General features: G+C 33.6%; 1 protein-coding gene across 1 annotated transcript in view; it reads left to right on the top strand.

Moving 5' to 3' along the window:
* RPGRIP1L (RPGRIP1 like) overlaps window positions 1-20,283 on the top strand; it is a 98,998-nt gene that overhangs the window by 20,703 nt on the left and 58,012 nt on the right. Inside the window, exons 7-13 of the mRNA XM_059999156.1 lie at window positions 4,497-4,602; window positions 6,567-6,713; window positions 8,017-8,090; window positions 13,997-14,136; window positions 18,817-18,923; window positions 19,143-19,193; window positions 19,869-20,048. Of these exons, the coding sequence (XP_059855139.1) occupies window positions 4,497-4,602; window positions 6,567-6,713; window positions 8,017-8,090; window positions 13,997-14,136; window positions 18,817-18,923; window positions 19,143-19,193; window positions 19,869-20,048 (805 nt within the window). The remainder of the gene's footprint in view (window positions 1-4,496; window positions 4,603-6,566; window positions 6,714-8,016; window positions 8,091-13,996; window positions 14,137-18,816; window positions 18,924-19,142; window positions 19,194-19,868; window positions 20,049-20,283) is intronic.

Genomic DNA, 20,283 nt, shown 5'->3' with positions numbered 1-20,283 from the left:
TTAATGTTACCTAAGTTTTTTCGTGATAGCTGCTTGGCATGTTTCCCAAGCACTTTATTTAAACCACAGAAATTATCAAAATTAATAGTAACTAGTGTGTTAGTGTGTATGTGAGAGTGGAGAGAAAGCTAGAACTTAGGAACATCTCAGAGAAAGGAAGCAACTTACAAGAGTAGGAAGAATTTCTCTCTTTAGACCTGGATCTCTCCCATAAGAACTCTGGCCAGATTCTTTACTTCTCTAAGCCTCATTTAGCTACCTTAACTGTGACATGAAGAGGTTGAAATGAGTAAGTGGTTCCTACCTTTTAAAACCAGATGCTTTTATCCCCAGAGACCTTGGTATTCTGAAAGATTTTGCCTCCTAAGTAAGCAGTGTGTATTAATTTAATAAATTTGTTTTTTTTTCATCCAAGACCTGTATCATGCTAATCATTGCTTCTGATAATTGTGAAATAGCCTGTATTATTGCACCGATTTGCTATAATTCTATCCAAAAGTAAAAACAATATAAAACCTTTAGTTCGCTTTTACAGCTTAATTGCCAGTGAGTCTACATTTCTCATTGGGCTTTTTGATATTTTTAATATAATTCTCAAATTCCCATTACTAGTCAGAATCCATTAAACTTGATCTTCAAAATGGCCCCTTAAGAAGATGAGCCAGGATTTGGGTTCTTCCTGTCCCCAGCCAGTCCTTGGGAATGCTCCTTCCATTTTCAGAAGAGTTTATGTACATGTAGAGAGATTGTGTACATGTAGAAAGCTCTACATAACTGTCCCCCTCCATTCCTTGCATGTGTTTAAGAATAAGAAAATATTGAGTTCTGATTTACATTTTGACCCAACACCACAAGAAAGATACAATCCAGAGGCAAATAAACATACACATACAAACGTTTTCCTTTATGCAATCTTAAATCAGGGAGCATTATTTTCATCTGTGAACTAAAGCAGCAGTTTTGAGCAAAGTCATTACCTTTCAAATAGACTTTACTTGGCTATTTTAGTGAAGCTTATTCCATTTAATTCACTAGCAACCTCATATAATTCTATTCATAAGTGATACCTTATTGTTATCTGTGTATCCCTAATAAGAGCTATGAATGACCTACACTTCTCTCAACGATATACTTAGAGAGTCTGCCACTGTTCCCAAAAAAAAAAAAAAAGCGTAGAGTTTTTTTTAATCCTAAGATTGTTTTCAACCTTATCCCCCAAAGTTAGTTACCCTAAAACTGTTACTCAAAAAGAACCTCTTCGTTCTACCTCGTAAATATCTTACCTAACAACTTTTGTATTCTAAAACCTTCCCTTCTAAATGGTGTTAAAGTACTATATTACAACATTTTTTGCCTCAAAAAAATCAAGAAGCTTTTTTTAGCATTCATAATCCTTGCTGCAGCAAAGAATGAAATGTTGATGGGGGTTGCGGCAGGGAGGAATTGTGTGCCTGGGAAATGAAGTATTAGAAACTTTCACTGGAGCAAAGATTTTGGCTTCTTAAGCTTTCATATTAGACTATACATTACATAGCACCACTGAAAGTTTTTCCTTCTTCAGTATATCTGAGGTTTTAAGTTTCTGGATTTATTATGGCACCCAGTAGCAAAGCTGGAGTCAAGTGTTTTCAAGGCTTCCATTAGAAATTCCTCTTTCAGAGTTTATTGCTTGACTGTTTCAAATTATATGAGAGAAACTTGGCACATAGGTTTTTGAGCTGGATTACTTTTTTTCAAGAGAAAATCTAATTTATTTCAGTTTGTTTTTAATCTTAGAGATGGGCAACAGCTCTTCTCATAGTTTTAGAAGATTTGAGCATAATTCTAAATAATGTCTGTTAAAAAAGGAAAAGAAAAAAAAACACATTTTCCAACTTAATTTTTTATAGTGTTTTTCAAAATCCTTGTTGAAAAATATGAGAAATTTGTTTTTACAAAGCACTTAATTAGTATGCTTGATATCCCTTTGCAGATCATTTCACCATGTGTAATGCAGCATGTATGAATTGGTACATGACCATCAGAGTTCATCTGAATGTTTTTACTATGCATTGTTCTTTCTGTTCGAATGTCATCATCCTGAAGATTTGATGTTCCCTTCATAGTGCATGGAACAGGGCAGGAAAATACTGTGTGGAGGTCACATAAAATATTGCTCATAAAATTAGCCCTGTCTCTTCTTCAGAGGAAACCAACCTGAGGCCTTCCTTCACATGCAGAGAGGTCTAGGACAGGCCACTTAGCAATGACTCTAGCTCCCTCTTGCCTCCAACATCCTTCTCACTTTTCTGTGACAGCTCCTTCCCTCTTTCCTCTCTCACGTACACCCTTGTTGTTTTACCATATTTCATCTGTGTAAAAATGTTGATTGGCAGGTTTCAGATGATTTTTCATTGCACACCTTCCTGAAGACCATGCCACATTCATCACAATGTAGCTTTTAACTTTTATGTACTTTATGTCATTGACTCTGCACTTTCAGCTTAACAGCATTGTTGCCATCAAAAATGTCCCATCATAATAATGACTATTATGTATAGAAGCCCTAAAACTGACACTTTAAAATAATTGTTAAAGACTTGCAGGTGTTGTGTCATCCCAAAATAGGTGTACTCTCTAGCGAACTGACTTTTTATTTAAAGTACCGCATTGTTATTGCTCTTTTATAAATACTACTTCTGTTGTATCTGTGCCCACTCTTTGGGCATCATTAGTATAAAATACTAAGTCAATATTCTGAAAAGTTTAAACTCCGAGGACTTTAGGAAAATACTCAAGAAAGCATCCACCAATTAGACCACTGAAAGTTTTTGCAACTTACTGGCCTTTGCCTTACAAAGAAAATTAAAAATTAAAACCTGCTGTTTCTATGACCCTATGTGACTGAAAGGCTTGTTGGGCTTAATTTTTTGTTAATATCATCAAGTAATAGTAACTATTCAAACATATCTCATGCATATATCTTTTGAAAATACTAACATGCTTAAAAACAAGTAAAATTATCAGGTACAGCTGAAAACGTAAGAAGAGGTTTGAAATTACTTGAATAGTATTCTAACCTTTTGTATCAATAAATGTCACTCACTGTTGAGCAGTCAAACCAAGTAATTCTGGGGAAAACAGGTAAGTTCTATTTTGACTAATAAATATGAAAAAATATGAATATTTTCTTGCGATCTATTCAAAATATATTTTCCCTTCATCTTATTTTTTTTTTCTTAGTGAGTAAAAATAATACTGAGGGGAATATTGGTGAGTGTACTGTTGAATGTGTGCTCAGTACTACTAGATAACATGTTTTAGACACATAATTATTTTAACATTGTGTTAAGACTGTACCTGGGCAAGATCCAGGTTCTTGGACTTGTTTATCTTCTGTGTGAGGACAACTAACTGTTCGATGCCAAAATACAATGAACTTTCAAATATCAAAGAGGAAAATTAAGTATTTCAGGTCCTCAGCTGGTTTACAGATGTGTGAGCTTTGTAGTCCATTTTCTGGTTCCAGTAGGGCGTTGTGACAATTTTTCCAATATGTGTATACTAGATAAGTTTTGGAAGTAAAATTACTTACTTTAAATACTGAAATAATTTTCTGAACTTAAAATTTTTATGTTTATTTTTCTTAGAAAATGAAGTCTAAAACCAAGCTTCACAATTTTTAAAATACTTTTGAATGTAAAACGTATTAAATTAAGGAACCTTTCTCTGTCAGGAAAATAAATGCCTTTTGAAAACAGGTATTCATTTAGATCTATGATTAACCTTTAACAAGATCTTCCTGTTAAATTGTACATTTGCTTTAATCTCAGTAGGAAAAATACAAACTAGTATTGCAGCATATAGAGTTTCTATATACCCTGTGGACGTTAAATGATCTCTTACAGCTAAAGGCACATCTGCAACATATTTAAATGCCAGCTTTGGGCATTATTAGTATAAAATGCTAAGTCACTTTTTCTGGAAATATTTTGAAAAGTCTGAACTCCAGGAGGAAACTCCAATAAATGGTAATCTTATGATACCATTTGTTTCGAGGGAGTGGTGGGAAGATGAGTGGCTGTGTGGCATATTTTTCATTTAGTGAAAAAGAGTATGATAGTCCTCCTTCAAATAAGTCTGAAGTTTGGTGGTGGAACAATGGCGGTGCTAAAGACTGATGTCCTCTGTACCAAGTTTCAGGACACTATAAAATGATATTAAATTCATATTATCAGTCATTGTAGAAGTGACAAAAGTCATCAAATTTGGGGCTCCCTTCAAACTCTGAGAGTCTGTGCATTTATCAAAGTTAAGAATGACTACTGGTTGGTTTTAAATAATAAGTCTATCCTAAGTGTATAATAAACTAAAAACCTCAGTGACTGATATGCAAGTGTGTAAATTTTTTTCTGTGTAACATTCAATGAAAAATTGTAGTCCCACCACAGATTTCTTTCCTTTTGTCTTGCATCTTTTATTCTGTCTCTCTCTTTTTCTTAAATACGTCATTGAAGGTCAAACATTCGGGACAACGTAGAAATGATTAAGCTTCATAAGCAGCTAGTGGAGAAAAGCAATGCTCTTTCAGTAATGGAAGGAAAATTTATTCAGCTTCAAGAGGTACTGTGATAATTTATTTTATTATGGTGATACATAGATACAAAGGTTCGAAAATAGTGTTCAACTTTTTTTTTTAAGTAGAATGGTCGTAACACTAAAAAGTAGTTTTTAAAGATTGCTCCTTTTATTCTCAAGTGTGTATAATTTCACTTCCTGTATGGTTAGCTATTTATAACTTAATAACTAAAGAAATAACTAACTGCTTGGACTTTCTATAAATATCTGTGTCATCTTAAAATAATAAACACATTTATCATAAAGCATCTCAGGTGAAGAAAATTTATTTTTAACTCCTTTTATCTGGAATCATATGGGCACATAACACTGAAGGTTTAGATGTATTTGCATATATCTTCATTTCTAAGCATTTTGAAATATCCAAGATAGATCCATGTTAAGAATAGATTAATAATCAAGTTTTGTTAAATCTTTTTTGATATGTGGTGTTTTGTTTTGTTTTGTCACTACCAGTATCAGAAAATATTTGAATACCCCTCATGTCAACTGTCAGTGTATTTATTTTAAATCCTAACCTTTCGGTTGACGGTACTTGAGACTCTTATCCCCATGGTTGTTTTACCAAGGACTATGGCCGCACAGGAATGTGCCATCAGAGGACTCCTGTTTATGGCACTGCATAATTAACATAGGTTCTGGAATTAATGAACTCCAAAACATTCCAGATGAGCAGAATTCATATTAAGCAGTACTTTCTTTGAAGTACTGAAACGAGGAAAGCAGTAAATTGATGCAAAGCGGGTCATCTGAAGCCTAAATTCACTATTGAATTAGATAAATATTTTTCAACCATACTCTGGGTCATGTTTTCCATCCTGCAGGTACCTCCTTAATGTCAAGTAATACACTACCTTCCATATAAATATGACGGGTGTATGAAAGAGAAATTAATTAGAGAGTGGGATTGATAACACTATCTGCAGATGGATGGAAGAGGGAGATTAAAAATATATGTAGCTGAAAGCCATCTCTAAAAGGCAGCATTAAGAAAGGAATTAAAAAGTGATTTTGCATTCTTTTATCACTTTGACTGTTTTGATTTCCATTTAACAGTGACTCCAGGTATTTGTTTAAATACCATGAATATCAAGTGTCTTTGATAGCACAGGTACCTCTTTTGGGTAGAGATTTGAGAGGTTCAGGCCAACAGCTTCACCGAGATATGAAGCACAGAGAAAGCTGGTTAAAGATACTGTTCTGTGATTATAAGCAAGATTAACAAAACTTGGACTCAAGTAGCTCAATAGCCATGTTTCTTTTAAACAATTGAAGAACTTCAATAGAAACTTAATGATTTTAATTAGCAGATAAGGCATTACATGTTATGGTCATATGGACTCTATGAAAAGACTTTAGTGTAAGTGTGTAAAATTGAATTTAAAACATATTCATAAATAGGTCAATTTTGAAAATTAAGAAGACTTCAGTAACTATTTTACTGAATTGAAATTCTTAATTGTATTACAATTAGAAGCTAACCTTCCAAGGCTATTTATATGGTGTGGTGACAGATCTTTTCAGTTTGAATATCTATGGTCAGCATTTATTTTTAACCCACGCAGCAGCATTTTTAGACAGCATGTCCAACCACTGTAACCACAGCAAAAAGAAAAAATAATTACTTGCTAAAACTAATTAACTCACTGGTCACTATCAACAAGTCAGAAAACTAGGAGGAAATAAAATGAAGGACAAAAACAGCCTACATTGTGTGACTCTGCTAAAATATTTTCTTCCTCATGATACACTTTGGCCAAGAGTATCCTTTATGGAGACATTATACACTGTATAATGGCACATTAATATAGTAACATATATACATTGTGAGATAAAGAATAAACACCATAACATGGACTTCAGGAGTAAACTCATTTATGGAATGGTGATCATTCATTCAAAGCAGAATCCAAAAATAGTTTTGAAAGGATTTTCCTTTTGTTTTTTAGATGCAAAAAACTCTCCGGATCAGCCATGATGCCTTGATGGCAAATGGAGATGAGCTAAACATGCAGCTTAAAGAGCAGCGTTTAAAATGCTGCACTCTTGAGAAGCAGTTACGTTCCATGACATTTTCTGAAAGAAGAATAGAAGAGGTAAGCTCCCAAAAAGTTTAGCCATTCCTTTGCATTAACACTTCTCTATAACTATTTTGAAAAAGTAAAATAGAGACATTTTAAATATTATATTGACTTAAAAATCCTAAACTACATGCATGGCACTTTGAGCACAGCAAAATATAGTCAACATATTATGTGCATGGCAAATCGGTACTTAAAAATACTCACAAATGTGCTGAGATCCACTATTTATCTAAAGGATTAAGGATCCTTGAGGAGACAGCAAACCATAACATTTTTAAACGAACAAATGCCAGATTACCTGAGGAACTTAACTTTCTCGGCCTTAACAGCTTATTAGTCATTTGAGATGTCAGAACAATTATAGGAATAGATCTGTCTCTAAGGAGAAGGATGTTCTGCCCTCCAACATCAGCAATTTTGAGAATTTTTTTTTTTCTAGGAAGTTGTTTCAAAACTCATCTTCCTATTCATGTTGCTTCTCATGTTTCCCAGCTAGCGCAGTCTTTTTCTGCAGTCTGTTAAACTTGTCCTTAAACAGAATGGAAATGAAATAAGATGTCTACATTCTGTTCTCATCTTGGAAGAATCTTTTACGGTGTCTCACACTAGCATCAAAAGAATTTTGAGAAGAGAATGAATTTTAAGAGTACTCTGATCCATGGGAAAAGGTTGTAACAACAAAATATACTGGTGAATGAAACTTAAATACTAGAAATAAATACAAAAAGCTACATTTTAGTTATCAAGATATAATTATTACCCTGAAGTTTTTTCTGAAAATATTATTCATTGGGATAAAACAAGGTATACGATTTTATTTGTTCATTCATTTGAAAGATGTACTACTGGCTCTTTGTAAATTCCAAGTAACATGAGAAATTGTGTTTTCAGAGTAAATAGTGATTGACACAAGTTGTTTGAACCACGAACCAAAAGAAAAGTTAATCCTTTTATTTTGGGGGGCCAACTGGAAATTAACACAAAATGAATATAATGATGGAATTCATCGCAGAAGACAGTAAAAAATATTATGTTTCCCCAAACTTAATAGCAAGCTTTTAACACGTTCTTTATTGAATTTTGGTACATGTTGCCATAAAGCAGTGCATACGTTCCTACTAAATTAAAACAGAAATATTAATTTCATGTTTACTTAACAACTTGGAAGAAAAACAATGCTAAATTAAGTACAGACGATATAAGTGGACTAGTTCACAGCTGCAATTTAGAAATCAAGACATGCTAGCCTCCTCACGTTTTTTTTAATCCCCACGTGGTTTTATACACCTAATGTGTAATTTTCTTTTCATTTCAGCTGCAGGATAGAATTAATGATTTAGAAAAGGAACGGGAACTTTTAAAGGAAAACTATGATAAACTTTATAACAGGTAAATCATGATTCCATATGTTCTCTCCTCTTGTTTGAGATCTTTTCTATCAAAACATTGGATATCAGGATACCTAATATTGATTAAAGAACTAGCAGATGATTGCAAGAAATCATCTGCTAGAAAGAACTAACAGATGATTGCAAGAAATCTATATATGTTATAAAAGAAAAATAAGCTTTTTTAAGAGATTGGTAATAAGTTCTTTAACCTGAGCAGCAGTCTGTTACTAAGAAAACCATATCACTTTGTTGTCAGTAACAACTGCTATCATTTATTGAATGCAAACTGTAAGCTAGCAGACACTATGCTAAATACTCTGCATACATCGTTATAAATTCCTCACAACAACTTGGAAATGTAGGTATTATTAATGCCCATTTTGCAGACAATGAAAATAAAACAGAATTAAGTAAATTTGCCTATGTTCGTAAAGCTGGGAAGTAGTAGAGATTGTATTTGAACCTCTTTTGGTCTCTCCAAGCCCTTGTTTCTTCTGCTGGGCTACCCAGCCTATTAGCTTCGTGTGATTCTGTTGGTGGAAAGCGAAGGTATTCGCTTACAATTTTTTCTATTTCTTAAAACAAAAAACACACGCATCTTTATCTTAAGATGAATTTTAAAGAGCTGCTTTACTTTTCTTTTTTTATCTGCTTCATAATTATGGTATTTTAAAAATTAATCCCTTCTGGTAATGTTAGAAACAGAATTCTACTCTACAGCTAAGTTTACTTAAATGATACAGATGTGTGTGTATTTTTAAGTCTTTTCAGTGTATGATACTGATAAATGATAAATACAGGTTTACACGAAAGTAAATTTTATATATATTGAAATATATATGTTAGAGCTGATATTCAACAGTTGCTTCTAATTGATCATATTCGGAAACATCAGAAAATAGCCATCTGATCTACAGTTATATCTTTAACTTTTTAACTATGTTTTACGTTTGATATGTTTTGCAAACTAAATTTACATTTTATGAATTAAACAAATTATACCGAAGAATGTAGGGAGAGGCCTTTATTTTGATTTACTTTGAAAAGATAACTAAATTAATGCTACGCATCATTCCAGAGGTATGTATCATGTATGTTGCTTATACTAGTGTTGATTATATTTGCACAGGGGCTCATTATATTAAGAGTTACCAATAGCGGTTTGAGACCTCAGTTAAAGTAACGTCTTGAGCTCTCCAGCAAGGATGGACTGGCTAAACAGCTTTATGTGGAATTTGCCTTGCGCCCCCTCCCAGATCATTTGGCCTCAGTGCTTTGTTCTGGTCCCACTTTCATCAGCCCCGATTAATTTTACCTAAAGCATTTATTATACCTCCTATTTTATGGTATTTCTGTCTCTATAGAACAATGCATAGGTTTATAGTGATGTATACCTAAGTAGATAGTAGTTGTATGTTTGAAATTTTAAAATTTCATTATATGGAGAGATCACACCACCACCATATTACATGGCAGAGAAAATAATGTTATCCCCATATCTTATAAATGAGGGAATTGAGACTCAAGAAAACTTAAGAGACTTGTACAGAGTCACACAGCATTGCTGAGACTCCAGTACAGGACTAAAACCCATTTCTTTTGACTCTAAAACTTGAATTTTTTTTTCTCTGTGCCTATCTCTGATTTTAATTGTAATGGAAAATTGTATATGCAAAGGGAAACATTCATGGAATAACAGGACTGTCACACATTTAGAAATTTTTATTGATTTATATTTATCTTAACATCTTGTAATTTCGAGTAATTTAACATGGTCTTAATACATGAATATAAGTGCCATTTGGTCATTACTTATACATTTTCTACTTCCCCTCAATTTGAGGATTTACTGAAAGTACTTTCTTGTAATAAAAAACATTAAACTTAGTTGGGAATAATGCATAAATGAAATTTTAAGAAAGACATGTTTTTCTCATATTTAGTTTATCACCATGAAACTTTATCTTTCCATATTAGAAGATGATCTAAGAGTGTAAATCTGACTTTGAAAGGTTTTTATTTTTAATGTTTTGCATTTGAGCAGCCTTTTTTTCCCTGTCACATTAAAAACAGACTTCATCATGCTGCTTACACTTGAATTTTGTGTGAGGTGTATGGAAGTAAATGTGTATAATGAGTGTCAAAACATTTGTGTCAAAAAAAATGTCACTTAGGTACAAAACCCAGCAAGCACATGTGATAGTAAATAGAGCTGTAAAATTCTCTAATACAGTTTTTTAAATATATAATGTGTTTTCAGAAGCATAGTTGGAAAAACTCTACAAAAATTAACATCCTCCCCAAGATTCTTTACAGCTCTTGTATTTCATGGCAGTGTTATTCATCATTGCCAGTAACTAATGCTCATCACAAACTACATATATTCCCTGTTTGGTTAGTCATAGTGATAGCATGTTTTTAAAAGGAGAGCATTTGTTTGTTATTCAAAATTGGCTAGTTTTCAGGAGAAAAATGTGATGTGCATATTGCATTCTCATCTTCCTTTTTCAAATGATATTTTTAATGTGTTTATTATTTGACATATGACATATTAGAGAATCATCTGGTAAGGTAAAATCTTCATGTTAGTATTTGGTATGAGCCTTTTTTAATACGTTATAGCATGTTTGATACTATGCCAAGAAATAAGTATAACTTTAAGAAATGTTCATTTAAAAAACTTAGAATAAAATTTTTGCAATTAAGTCTTTCTATTTGGTCAGAGAGAAATTCTATACTATAATATAGTACAGCTGGGTCTCATTTTTGAAGTTAGTATATAGTTTTAGGGTGATATAGCTGATGAATGCAGTAGTCCTTCAACTATAATGTATATCAGTAACTTGGAAAACAATAAAATGGAGGCTTCACCAGCCCTGTGAAACCTCCCAACCTTCCCTCCTCCCCATCCCCCAATACCATCCAATTCAGACTCAGTCAATTTGAGTTTGAATCCAGAGACTCTTGTTAAAGGTGATTTTAAGGTATTAACTCCCTGAGAGACACTCATCTAATAACTATTTAAAAGAAGAGTTGGTCCAGTTTTTGAAGATGATATTAACTGTTTTAAGAATTGGGTGATTCAGGTTTTTACAATGTGATAGCCATCTAATATCCAAAATTTACGCGAGCACTGCTGACCACCCATAGACTCTCTGTGCTCCATTTCTGTAAAGCAGGGGTCCCCAACCCCCTGTCAGGAGCCAGGCCGCACAGCGGGAGGTGAGCGGCAGGGAGCGAGTGAATCTTCGTCTGCAGCTCCCCATCGCTCACATTTCCGCCTGAACCATCCACCCCCCACCCCTGTCCGTGGAAAAATTGTCTTCCACGAAACCAGTCCCTGATGCCAAAAAGGTTGGGGACCGCTGCTGTAACGTGAACACCTGTCCCCTACAATATTCTAGGAGACATGAAAGCGCCTATGATCCCAAATGAGCACTTTGTGCTTCCCAGAAATCAAACTGAGTACATTTGGGGCATCGTTTTTCCTTTGGTAAGTGAAATATCCCCATGTTAATATGCATTTAATTTCCACTAGGCCTAACTAAGGTACCTACGGATTTCTTTATGGATGATTAGAGCTTATTCTTCCCTATCTCTCACATTAGGATACCCTTGAACATTGGAATAAAAGGAATTCATTCTGTAAGATAAAAGACCGTAGGGTGGAGATGAATTCTTCAACTCTTTTTTTATCTTATCATGTTGTTGATCGAGGGTGTGTATTTACAGTATGCTGACCCATGACTGCCAATGGACATGCCAATGACCACAGGAACCAATGGGCATTCCACTGCAGATTGATATTTTATCACTCCAGCAACATAATGTAACAATGAAATGTGCACAAAGACCAACTATGATCCCCTCCTCAGTTGTCACTGTAGGCAATGTACAAAAACATTTTCATGAATAAAAGGTTCTCAAAGACTGTTCTCATATGCAGATTTAATCATGTACACAGCCTCTACAAAGAAAATGGAGCCAGATGTGGTTTACCATTTATAGTTACACAGATGGCTCCAAGCATAGAGGAATACAGTAAATTCAAAAGGAATTCCTCATGAAACTCCAGTGGAATGTAATCCTAAATTTAGAGGGAAGATAGCAGTGGACTAAATTCAGAGTGACTTATGCTGATTTACACTAGTATTTTGTGGGTTTGGAAAAACCAGGCTGCTAAATTGTTCTTAATTTAAACACATACAGCTTCTGATGTTTCTGCCAGATTAACTGTTGGTGATCTTTTTTGCTGGTACTAATGCTGTTGGAACACTACTGTTTCTAATTTTTAGCGGCTGATATAATGTATGGTTGTGCCTATTTCATCATGCTAATTTTTTTTCCGGGTAGTACATACTTTTAATAATAAGAGACACACACACACATATACACTCACATGTATGTATACATGTGTATGTGTTTGGTATATATACTTTGAAATATATTTGTCCTTTATCAAAAAATGAAAATGTAAGGGAATATTCTTTACTTTAGTATTTAAAGTACATATTTGGATTTCATTTAAACTTAGGTAACTCTACCTTTGATAAAATTAGCTTAAAACATTAGTACACTAGATCCATGTATTTTTTTAAGGTTCCATACGCAAAATGAGAACACTGATTGAAGAAACAGATGTCATATTTAGAGAAACTTCTAGAATTCCATTTATTTTTAAGGTCATGTTATTTTAAATGCAATAGAAACATTCAGACTGTAAAATAAATATACAGTTTTTTGTTCTTTTGAAAGCTATGCCTCCCAGAAAAGTATCTCTTTTGGACTAAAACCTCAGACTAGCTGGGAGCAACATTAAGGGCAATTTTCAATAAGAAGTTTCTTTTCCATTTACTTCATCATCAGTACAAAACCAGATTTTGTAAATTTCTGGTTCCTTTACTGGGTTTAAAATGAGCAGAAGGGTCAAAGCTGCTGATAATTATTCAGTCATATCAAGCTTCACAGCTAATAGTTTTCTGCTGAAGTACAGATCAAGATCAGTTTTTCCAAAACCTGGCTATCACCTGGGGAAAACTATGAATCCCTGGGCCCCAGAATCTGCATTTTTAACCTAGCACCAGTGTTTTCACGTAGGCCAGCATTTGGGAACCACTGGCCTAAACGAATGTTTACTGTATAGCTTCTGCGTACCATTTAGTTATTTTTCAGCTGATTCTTCCAAAATCCCGGGGCTGATCATTAGTAGATTTTCATGATAGTTTAAACTGGTACACTTTTATTGAGGAATAATAATTCTATCTACATCATCCTTATCAAGGTGTTCTTACTGGGTTTTCACCCCAGTCATGCGTTATGAGTAAAACCGTTTGTTCTTAGCCTATTGCTGTTTGCGTTTTAGGACAAAAACTGCATGATCATTGCTTCTTAATATCAGAATCGCTGTCTTACAATTCAAAATGCTATCACTTTGTGGCCAGTATTTTGTAAATATGCTATTATCACAGACTCTTTAAAAGTTTCAAATTCTGGAATTAAAGATCAGGTGGGGAGTCCCTTTTCTCTGTATTAGGGTTTATTCGTGGTAGAGAATGGTTTTGTCCGATGTCTGCTGCTGAGGTTTGGAACTGTGGATTCCTCTGGAGTATGTACAGTATCTGAATTCCTTTACTAGTCCCACAAAAGCTGCACACTGCCAACTTCTCTGACTTTAGAGCTCTAAATTAAGGCCAGTTCCTTTGCTCATCCCACAAACTCTTTCATGTTGCCTAACCGCAGCCTGAGAAAGGCGCCTTGGTTTCAACAGCAGCAGACCAGCATATGTTTACTTAATTCCTAAGACATGATGACAGTGGTCTCTGTGCCACTAAAAGCTTTTCTCTTTATTATTTTCGGTTGAAGCTGATTTCCAAGCTCTCCTTGCCTGTCACGTGTGTTTTGCAGTGCCTTCAGTGCTGCCCATGAAGAGCAATGGAAGTTAAAGGAACAGCAGCTGAAAGTACAGATTGCTCAACTCGAGACTGCCTTAAAATCCGATTTAACAGACAAAACTGAAATCCTTGACAGATTAAAAACTGAAAGAGGTACATGTAAAATGACTACTGACTTACTCGTTTCAGACATGCGTGTTACTCATTGTTATTCACTGACTTGATAAGTACTTATTACAGCGCCTGCTGTTTTGCCAGGCACCTTGCTGCGTACTAGGGACACAGCCTATATTAACAGTCATCCACTTTTATGAGTGTATTGATTGCTCAAAATTTCCCTTTACTCAGCTTAGCGTATATGCCAAAGGAATTATTTTTTTCTCAGAGTTACTCTTGTTCAGGTTGTCTTTAATTTGTTTAATTTTCCTGAATTTATTCAAGCGTCAACAAGTGTTTATTAAGCACCAGTATGTGCTAGGCACTATTCTAAGTTCTGGGGATACAGCAATGAATAAAACAAAGACCTGGTCCTCATGCAGCATAAATTCAAGAGGGAGAAACTGACAGTAATTAAATAAATATGTGATACACTAGGTGGTGGCAGGTGCAGTGGAGAAAAATAAAAGGGCAGTGTAAGACAGCCGAGGACGGCAGAAGTCTTGCTTGGCTGTTTTTGATCTGATAGTGAGATGGCTAATTCTGTTCCGTGACAGAGAACTTAAATAAAGAAGCCTTGTCAAGATGTCCCTGCTAAAATAATAATCATTAGTAAGTTACATGTTATGAGTCCCAGATCTCACCTTGTCTCACAGAAGTAAAATAATTATATAATTAAAGTAGATGTCTGCTCTACTATATTATACACACATATACACACAAATGCACAATCAGGGGAGTGAATTAATTGCTTCAAGTGTTGCATCTGTTTGCTCAGCCAGTAGGTAAACCCAGCGATGTGATAATAAGGTTGCTCCTTTTGACACTTGCAATTCAGTTGCATGAGAACACGTAAAAGTTTAATGCAGACTCAGTTAAAAAAACAGTTACATACCTAGTCAGTACTCTCTATATTGATTTAGATCACAATGCCATATTTGTTAACTGTAAGATTTTTTTTCCCATTTTAATATCTCTGAAATTGGGAAGCATCTTATAGGTGATAACATTTTTTAAATTATGGTGTAACTTTTTTTTAACATTTTAAGAAGTCTGAAATTGGAACACATCTTATAAATAATGGGGTCTTAATTTCAATGAAATATGTGTACAATATTTATTTACCAAGTGGTTTAAATGATGACAGACAGTTTATGAAATTTTCTCCAGAAGACTGTGAGTAGAATAAAATGATATGATTTCTGACTGGGTGGATATTTTAAAGTTTTTATGTCAAAGATTCTTAGTTCCTAACTTTAATATGTAGTGTTGAATACCTAACAGAGTGCTTTGTTTAGTAGTTGCTCAATAAATTCTTCCACCGACGTGGAAGGGCTCTGTATTTCCTCTCTCTTTTCTTTCTTAAGGAAAGAGAAATGAAATAAACCTTTCTTGTTCCCGTGCTTTCTGTACTTCCCTAGATATCAAAAGTTCCAAAACTCTTATCTTTACACATTTGAATTGGTCTCTGGTAAGAAACTCTTAAGAGGATAGAATCTTGGTGGTCTTTTAAAACCTGTTTATTACTGTTGGATTAAGTCTGGGGGTTCTTTTCAGTCCCACAGCCCTCAACGTAATCACTATTAATATTTTTTATATGTCCTTCCAGAGTTGTTTCTATATGTATACATACAATTTTATAATGTGCTTTTTTATTTGCTGTATTGTGAAATCGTTCCTTCAGTATAAATATAAACCCGCATCATCATCATTTATAATGGCTGTCATAGTTTTCCAGTGTGAGGATGTACCATAGATTGTTTGTTTTAACGGTCTTCTATTGTTGAATTTTTAAATAGCTTCAGCTTTTTTAAGTACCCTGAACATCTTTCTACACAAATCTTTACACATTTATCTGATTATTTTCTTAAGAAAAATTGCTAGAACTGAACCTTTCTTTTTAATGCAACTATTATTTTTGTTATTTTTGCTTGCATACCTGAAATTTACAGGTCTAATAATTTCAGTTTTTGTTTCTTTGTGAAAATGTTAAAATAGATCATAAGAAAAATAATACAGCCTTTAAACAATTTTTTCCAGGAAAATACTAAACAAAAAATTGAAGTTGTCTATTTAAGGAAATCTTTTAACATTTAGAAAGTTGCTTTTTTGTATTACAGATTTCAAAATTGTTTAATTTTACTTTGAAGTCTCTTCACACATTTACCTTTTCATGTATCAAGTGTTCTCTGCCAGAAGATGTTTCCCTGGCTTCTTGTAGTCATTCATCTAACTGGCAAATTATTTTTAGAGAATACTCACCTCTTTATTCAAGGTACAAATTAGTTTCAGATTGTGCGAATATGTGGGGGAAGGATATGTAAATGCAGTTTGCATTTGGTTAATGCTTAAATTAACTGCATGTGTTTAAGGGCCTGCTTTTGAAAGTTCCTTTCTATCTTTAGCTGAAATGCATAATTCAGCATAATGCATATGGTTATATTGATCACAGCTGAAGATATTAGCACAAAGGAGCTCTGAAAATTGTTTAGTTGAATTGTTCTCTGCACTCTGCTTATTAATGGTGTGCTTGAAGAACATAATTTTAAAAGAGTGAAATGTTATCTCATTTGAATAAAATGCTGTTTAGCTTAACCTGCTTTTTGTCAAATCATAGGTAAAGAGGTTATTTTTCATCTTGTACAGGGTGCTTTGATTTTTCATATTATAATTCAGCAAGTCTATTTCCTCTTTGAACTATAATGTCTCCATACGTTTTAAAGTCCCAGGAGTGACATCCCCAGTAAACAGTTTAAGAAAGGAAAAATATAGTAGAGAATTCTACATAAAATTCAGTAGAGAGAAAGTTACTGGTGCTCAGTAATATCTTCTCCCACTAATAAGTTATTTTCCCACTAATAAAGCCCTGGTTTTAAAAATACCAGGTAAGTGGGAACATAGCTGTTGAACGAAAAATCAGAAAAGGAAGAAATATTTGAGTAAGTTTATTTATACCAGTAGCGTATTATTCTCAGGACCCTGCTCTGAAAAATTGAAAGAATAGAAGACAGCATAGGAATAATATACACTGCGTCTGGATGAAGATGGAACGGTCATGTCCTTACACTTTTGGTTCCCCTCAGAACCCCTAAAAGTTTCACTAGCCAGAGAAGGAAATTACATTATCCTCAGGACCTTGGTTTTACTTCTTGCTGACTACATTTACCTCCTTTTTTGTTACCTAGTCATTCTATCTGGATGTTGTTTTAACCTAATCAATATCAAATAAAGGGTTCCACATTCTACTCTACTCTCTAACCAAAAAAGCAAATTTATCTCATAAGAATTCATATTTATTATTAATCCTAATTTTTAGTATAGAGATAAATGTTTGATCTTTACCTTAAATATTTCCAAGTATTGTTCACATTTGGAAATTCTTTCATTTATTTCACTGAATATTAGTAATTTGTACTCTAGGATAACCTTCTAACCTCTTATCAATAAGAAAAATATTTACATATTTGATATTAAAATGGCTCTACATACCCTAGGGTAACTTTTTTTTTTTTTACTTTTTAATTTGCCAGAAGTATGTTATATTAAAAATATTCAAATTTAGTTCATTTCTTCTTAACTGTGTAATTTACAGTTTTTACTTGTATATAGCGTTTATGGCTTGGGAGCACAAAGCTTTATAAAAGTCCAAAACATATTTTTGTATAAAATGCAGTCAGTGTGCAAATGTATTCATGTAAAGAATTCTTGGCAAATATGTTGATTTCCCTTTTTTTAAGAAAAGGAATGATGATCATAAATCTTTGTGAGCAGGATGAAATTAGTAGAGACACTTTGGATATCATGGTTTAGAGTCAGCCCACAGGGAGCCCACAAAGAAGAATACTTGACCACCACAACGAACTCTAGTAAAGAAGTACACTTAAGAACATAGGACTAAAGAGTAGATTTGTTAGCTAGCTATTATGCTTTCTTTTTTTTGAGTTAAGCATGTTTAATGCAGAGAGTGAAAAATTAGTCTCTCTATGGATTTGCCGTCTTCTGTAGCTCTACCCTATACGCCTGCTTGTGGGTCATGGCAAATGAGCACATAGGCAAAGGTAACCTACCTCCATTCCTAATTAATAGTGTGAACTCTGTGAATAAAGAACACACATGAATTATTATTGATACTACCATGCACTCGTTGAGAATCCATTTCTCCTCTCTTAAAAGATTTATTTAAAATGGGGTTGATTATAATTCCAGAGTTATTATCAGAAATTATCTTGTTTTAATAAAAAGACTTTATGCTGAATTAGGAAAAGATAACTCAAGGAAGTCAATTAGAAAAAACTAAAAGAGAAAAATTTTTTTTTGCATGCCTTTCAGGACCCTTAATAAGTAAGTAAAAATCATAGCTTTAGAAACATATTTTCATAGGTATTTTAGACAGAATGTTCCTTTGAAGTTCCAGAGGCCACAATTTCCTTATATTAATACTGTGAAACTAAGTCCTAAGTTTTTGATAAGCAAGTGAATCATATGGTAGACACATGATAGTGTTCATTTGTTCCTCATTCCCCTGCTGCCTTAGTCTAAGGTGCTACCTCAATTTCCTCTCTGGCCAGAACAATGCTAGATTGAGCTTGGTGTGTTTCATGAATTAAGTCAATTTAAAATGTGTTCTTATACCTCATTCTCACTTACCTTTCGAATTGTGTCGACTTCATTTTTAAGACCAAAATGAGAAGATCATTCAAGAAAATAGAGAACTACAGTTACAGTACCTGGAACAAAAGCAACAACTTGATGAACTTAAAAACTGCATGAAGTTTTACAACCAGGTGAGCTATTTTCTCATTTAGGAAACGAACTCCAAATTTTTATCTAAATATTTCATACGTAAAGAAAACACTATACCACAACGCAAAAGAATACAAATAGATAACTTAGTTTATTAATTCATGGTATCTTGCAGTTTATGTTCCATGAGGGTAATCTACATAGTTGGAATGTCTCTTGCACTTTCCATTGTGAGCTTTTACTTACTCTGTCTTTTGCAGGAGAGTGATATTAATGCTGATGAATTGAGTGAAGCTCTCCTGCTTATAAAGGTAACTTTCTAAACTTCATCATGAATTTCATGTCTACATATAACTGTTTCAGCATAATGATGACACTTATTGTAACCTTTATACTTGGAGAATGAATTATTCAGGAAAAGTGGTCAGGTGGCATTTAGTTACAGCATATACATATTTCATAATGACATCAAAATTACATTAAAGTAGACCTCAAAAACTCTTATTTAAAGCACTTTCCCCAACTGTAACAAACATTTTACTTTTATATGCCCCACTATAAAACCAACCAGCAGTTTTCTGTCCTAAGAGACCTTGGTGCACCCTATTAAGTAAAATATTGAATTATATATGTCACCAGAAGATATCTTCTAGTTCTAGAATATTCTGTTATTTACAAGAAGACACAGAAAGTACATTTCTTTCCTTTTAGACCATCATGGTAATAGATTTTAATCAAATGAAGAATAGAAATAAATGTACATGATTCTTTTTTACTTCGTGAAGTAATAAACTTTTTTTTATTTCTCTGTAATTGTTCCAAGTGTCTATCCAAATATGTATTCTATATCAGGACTGCTTTATTCCTAACGGAAAATGGAAATATATCTGTTTTCAATTAATGATTGTTTCTTACTATATCCATATTAATTCACAGTTACATTTTAGAAACTCTTGTTTTGGTAATAAAATATGTTTTTGTTTTAGGCTCAAAAATCACAAAAAAATGGAGACCTTTCTTTTTTAGAAAAAGTAGACAGTAAAATTAATAAAGATCTAGAACGCTCCATGAAAGAGCTGCAAGCAACTCATGCAGAAACAGTGCAAGAACTTGAAAAGACAAGAAACATGCTAATTATGCAACATAAAATTAATAAAGATTATCAGGTAATATAATACACTAAATCGGGAGGATAGGTTTCCCATAATATTCTACTGATGATTTACATTTCAAAGCAGTATCATGTATTAGCGTCTGTTATGATCTATTATCATGTGTTACCACATGCCTGGAATTTAGCCTTGTATCTAGATACTCCTGACTAAAGAGTTCTAAAACAAGTAATTTTTTCAGTGCCTGGTTTCAGGGAACGAATCATGGCGACGTATTCACCAACGCCGG

The sequence above is a fragment of the Delphinus delphis genome, chromosome 20 (genome assembly GCF_949987515.2).
Source record: "Delphinus delphis chromosome 20, mDelDel1.2, whole genome shotgun sequence".
In the NCBI taxonomy this organism is placed as follows: Eukaryota; Metazoa; Chordata; class Mammalia; order Artiodactyla; family Delphinidae; genus Delphinus; species Delphinus delphis.
The sequence above is the reverse complement of the archived record's forward strand: the minus strand, read 5'-3'. Positions and strand labels throughout refer to the sequence as shown.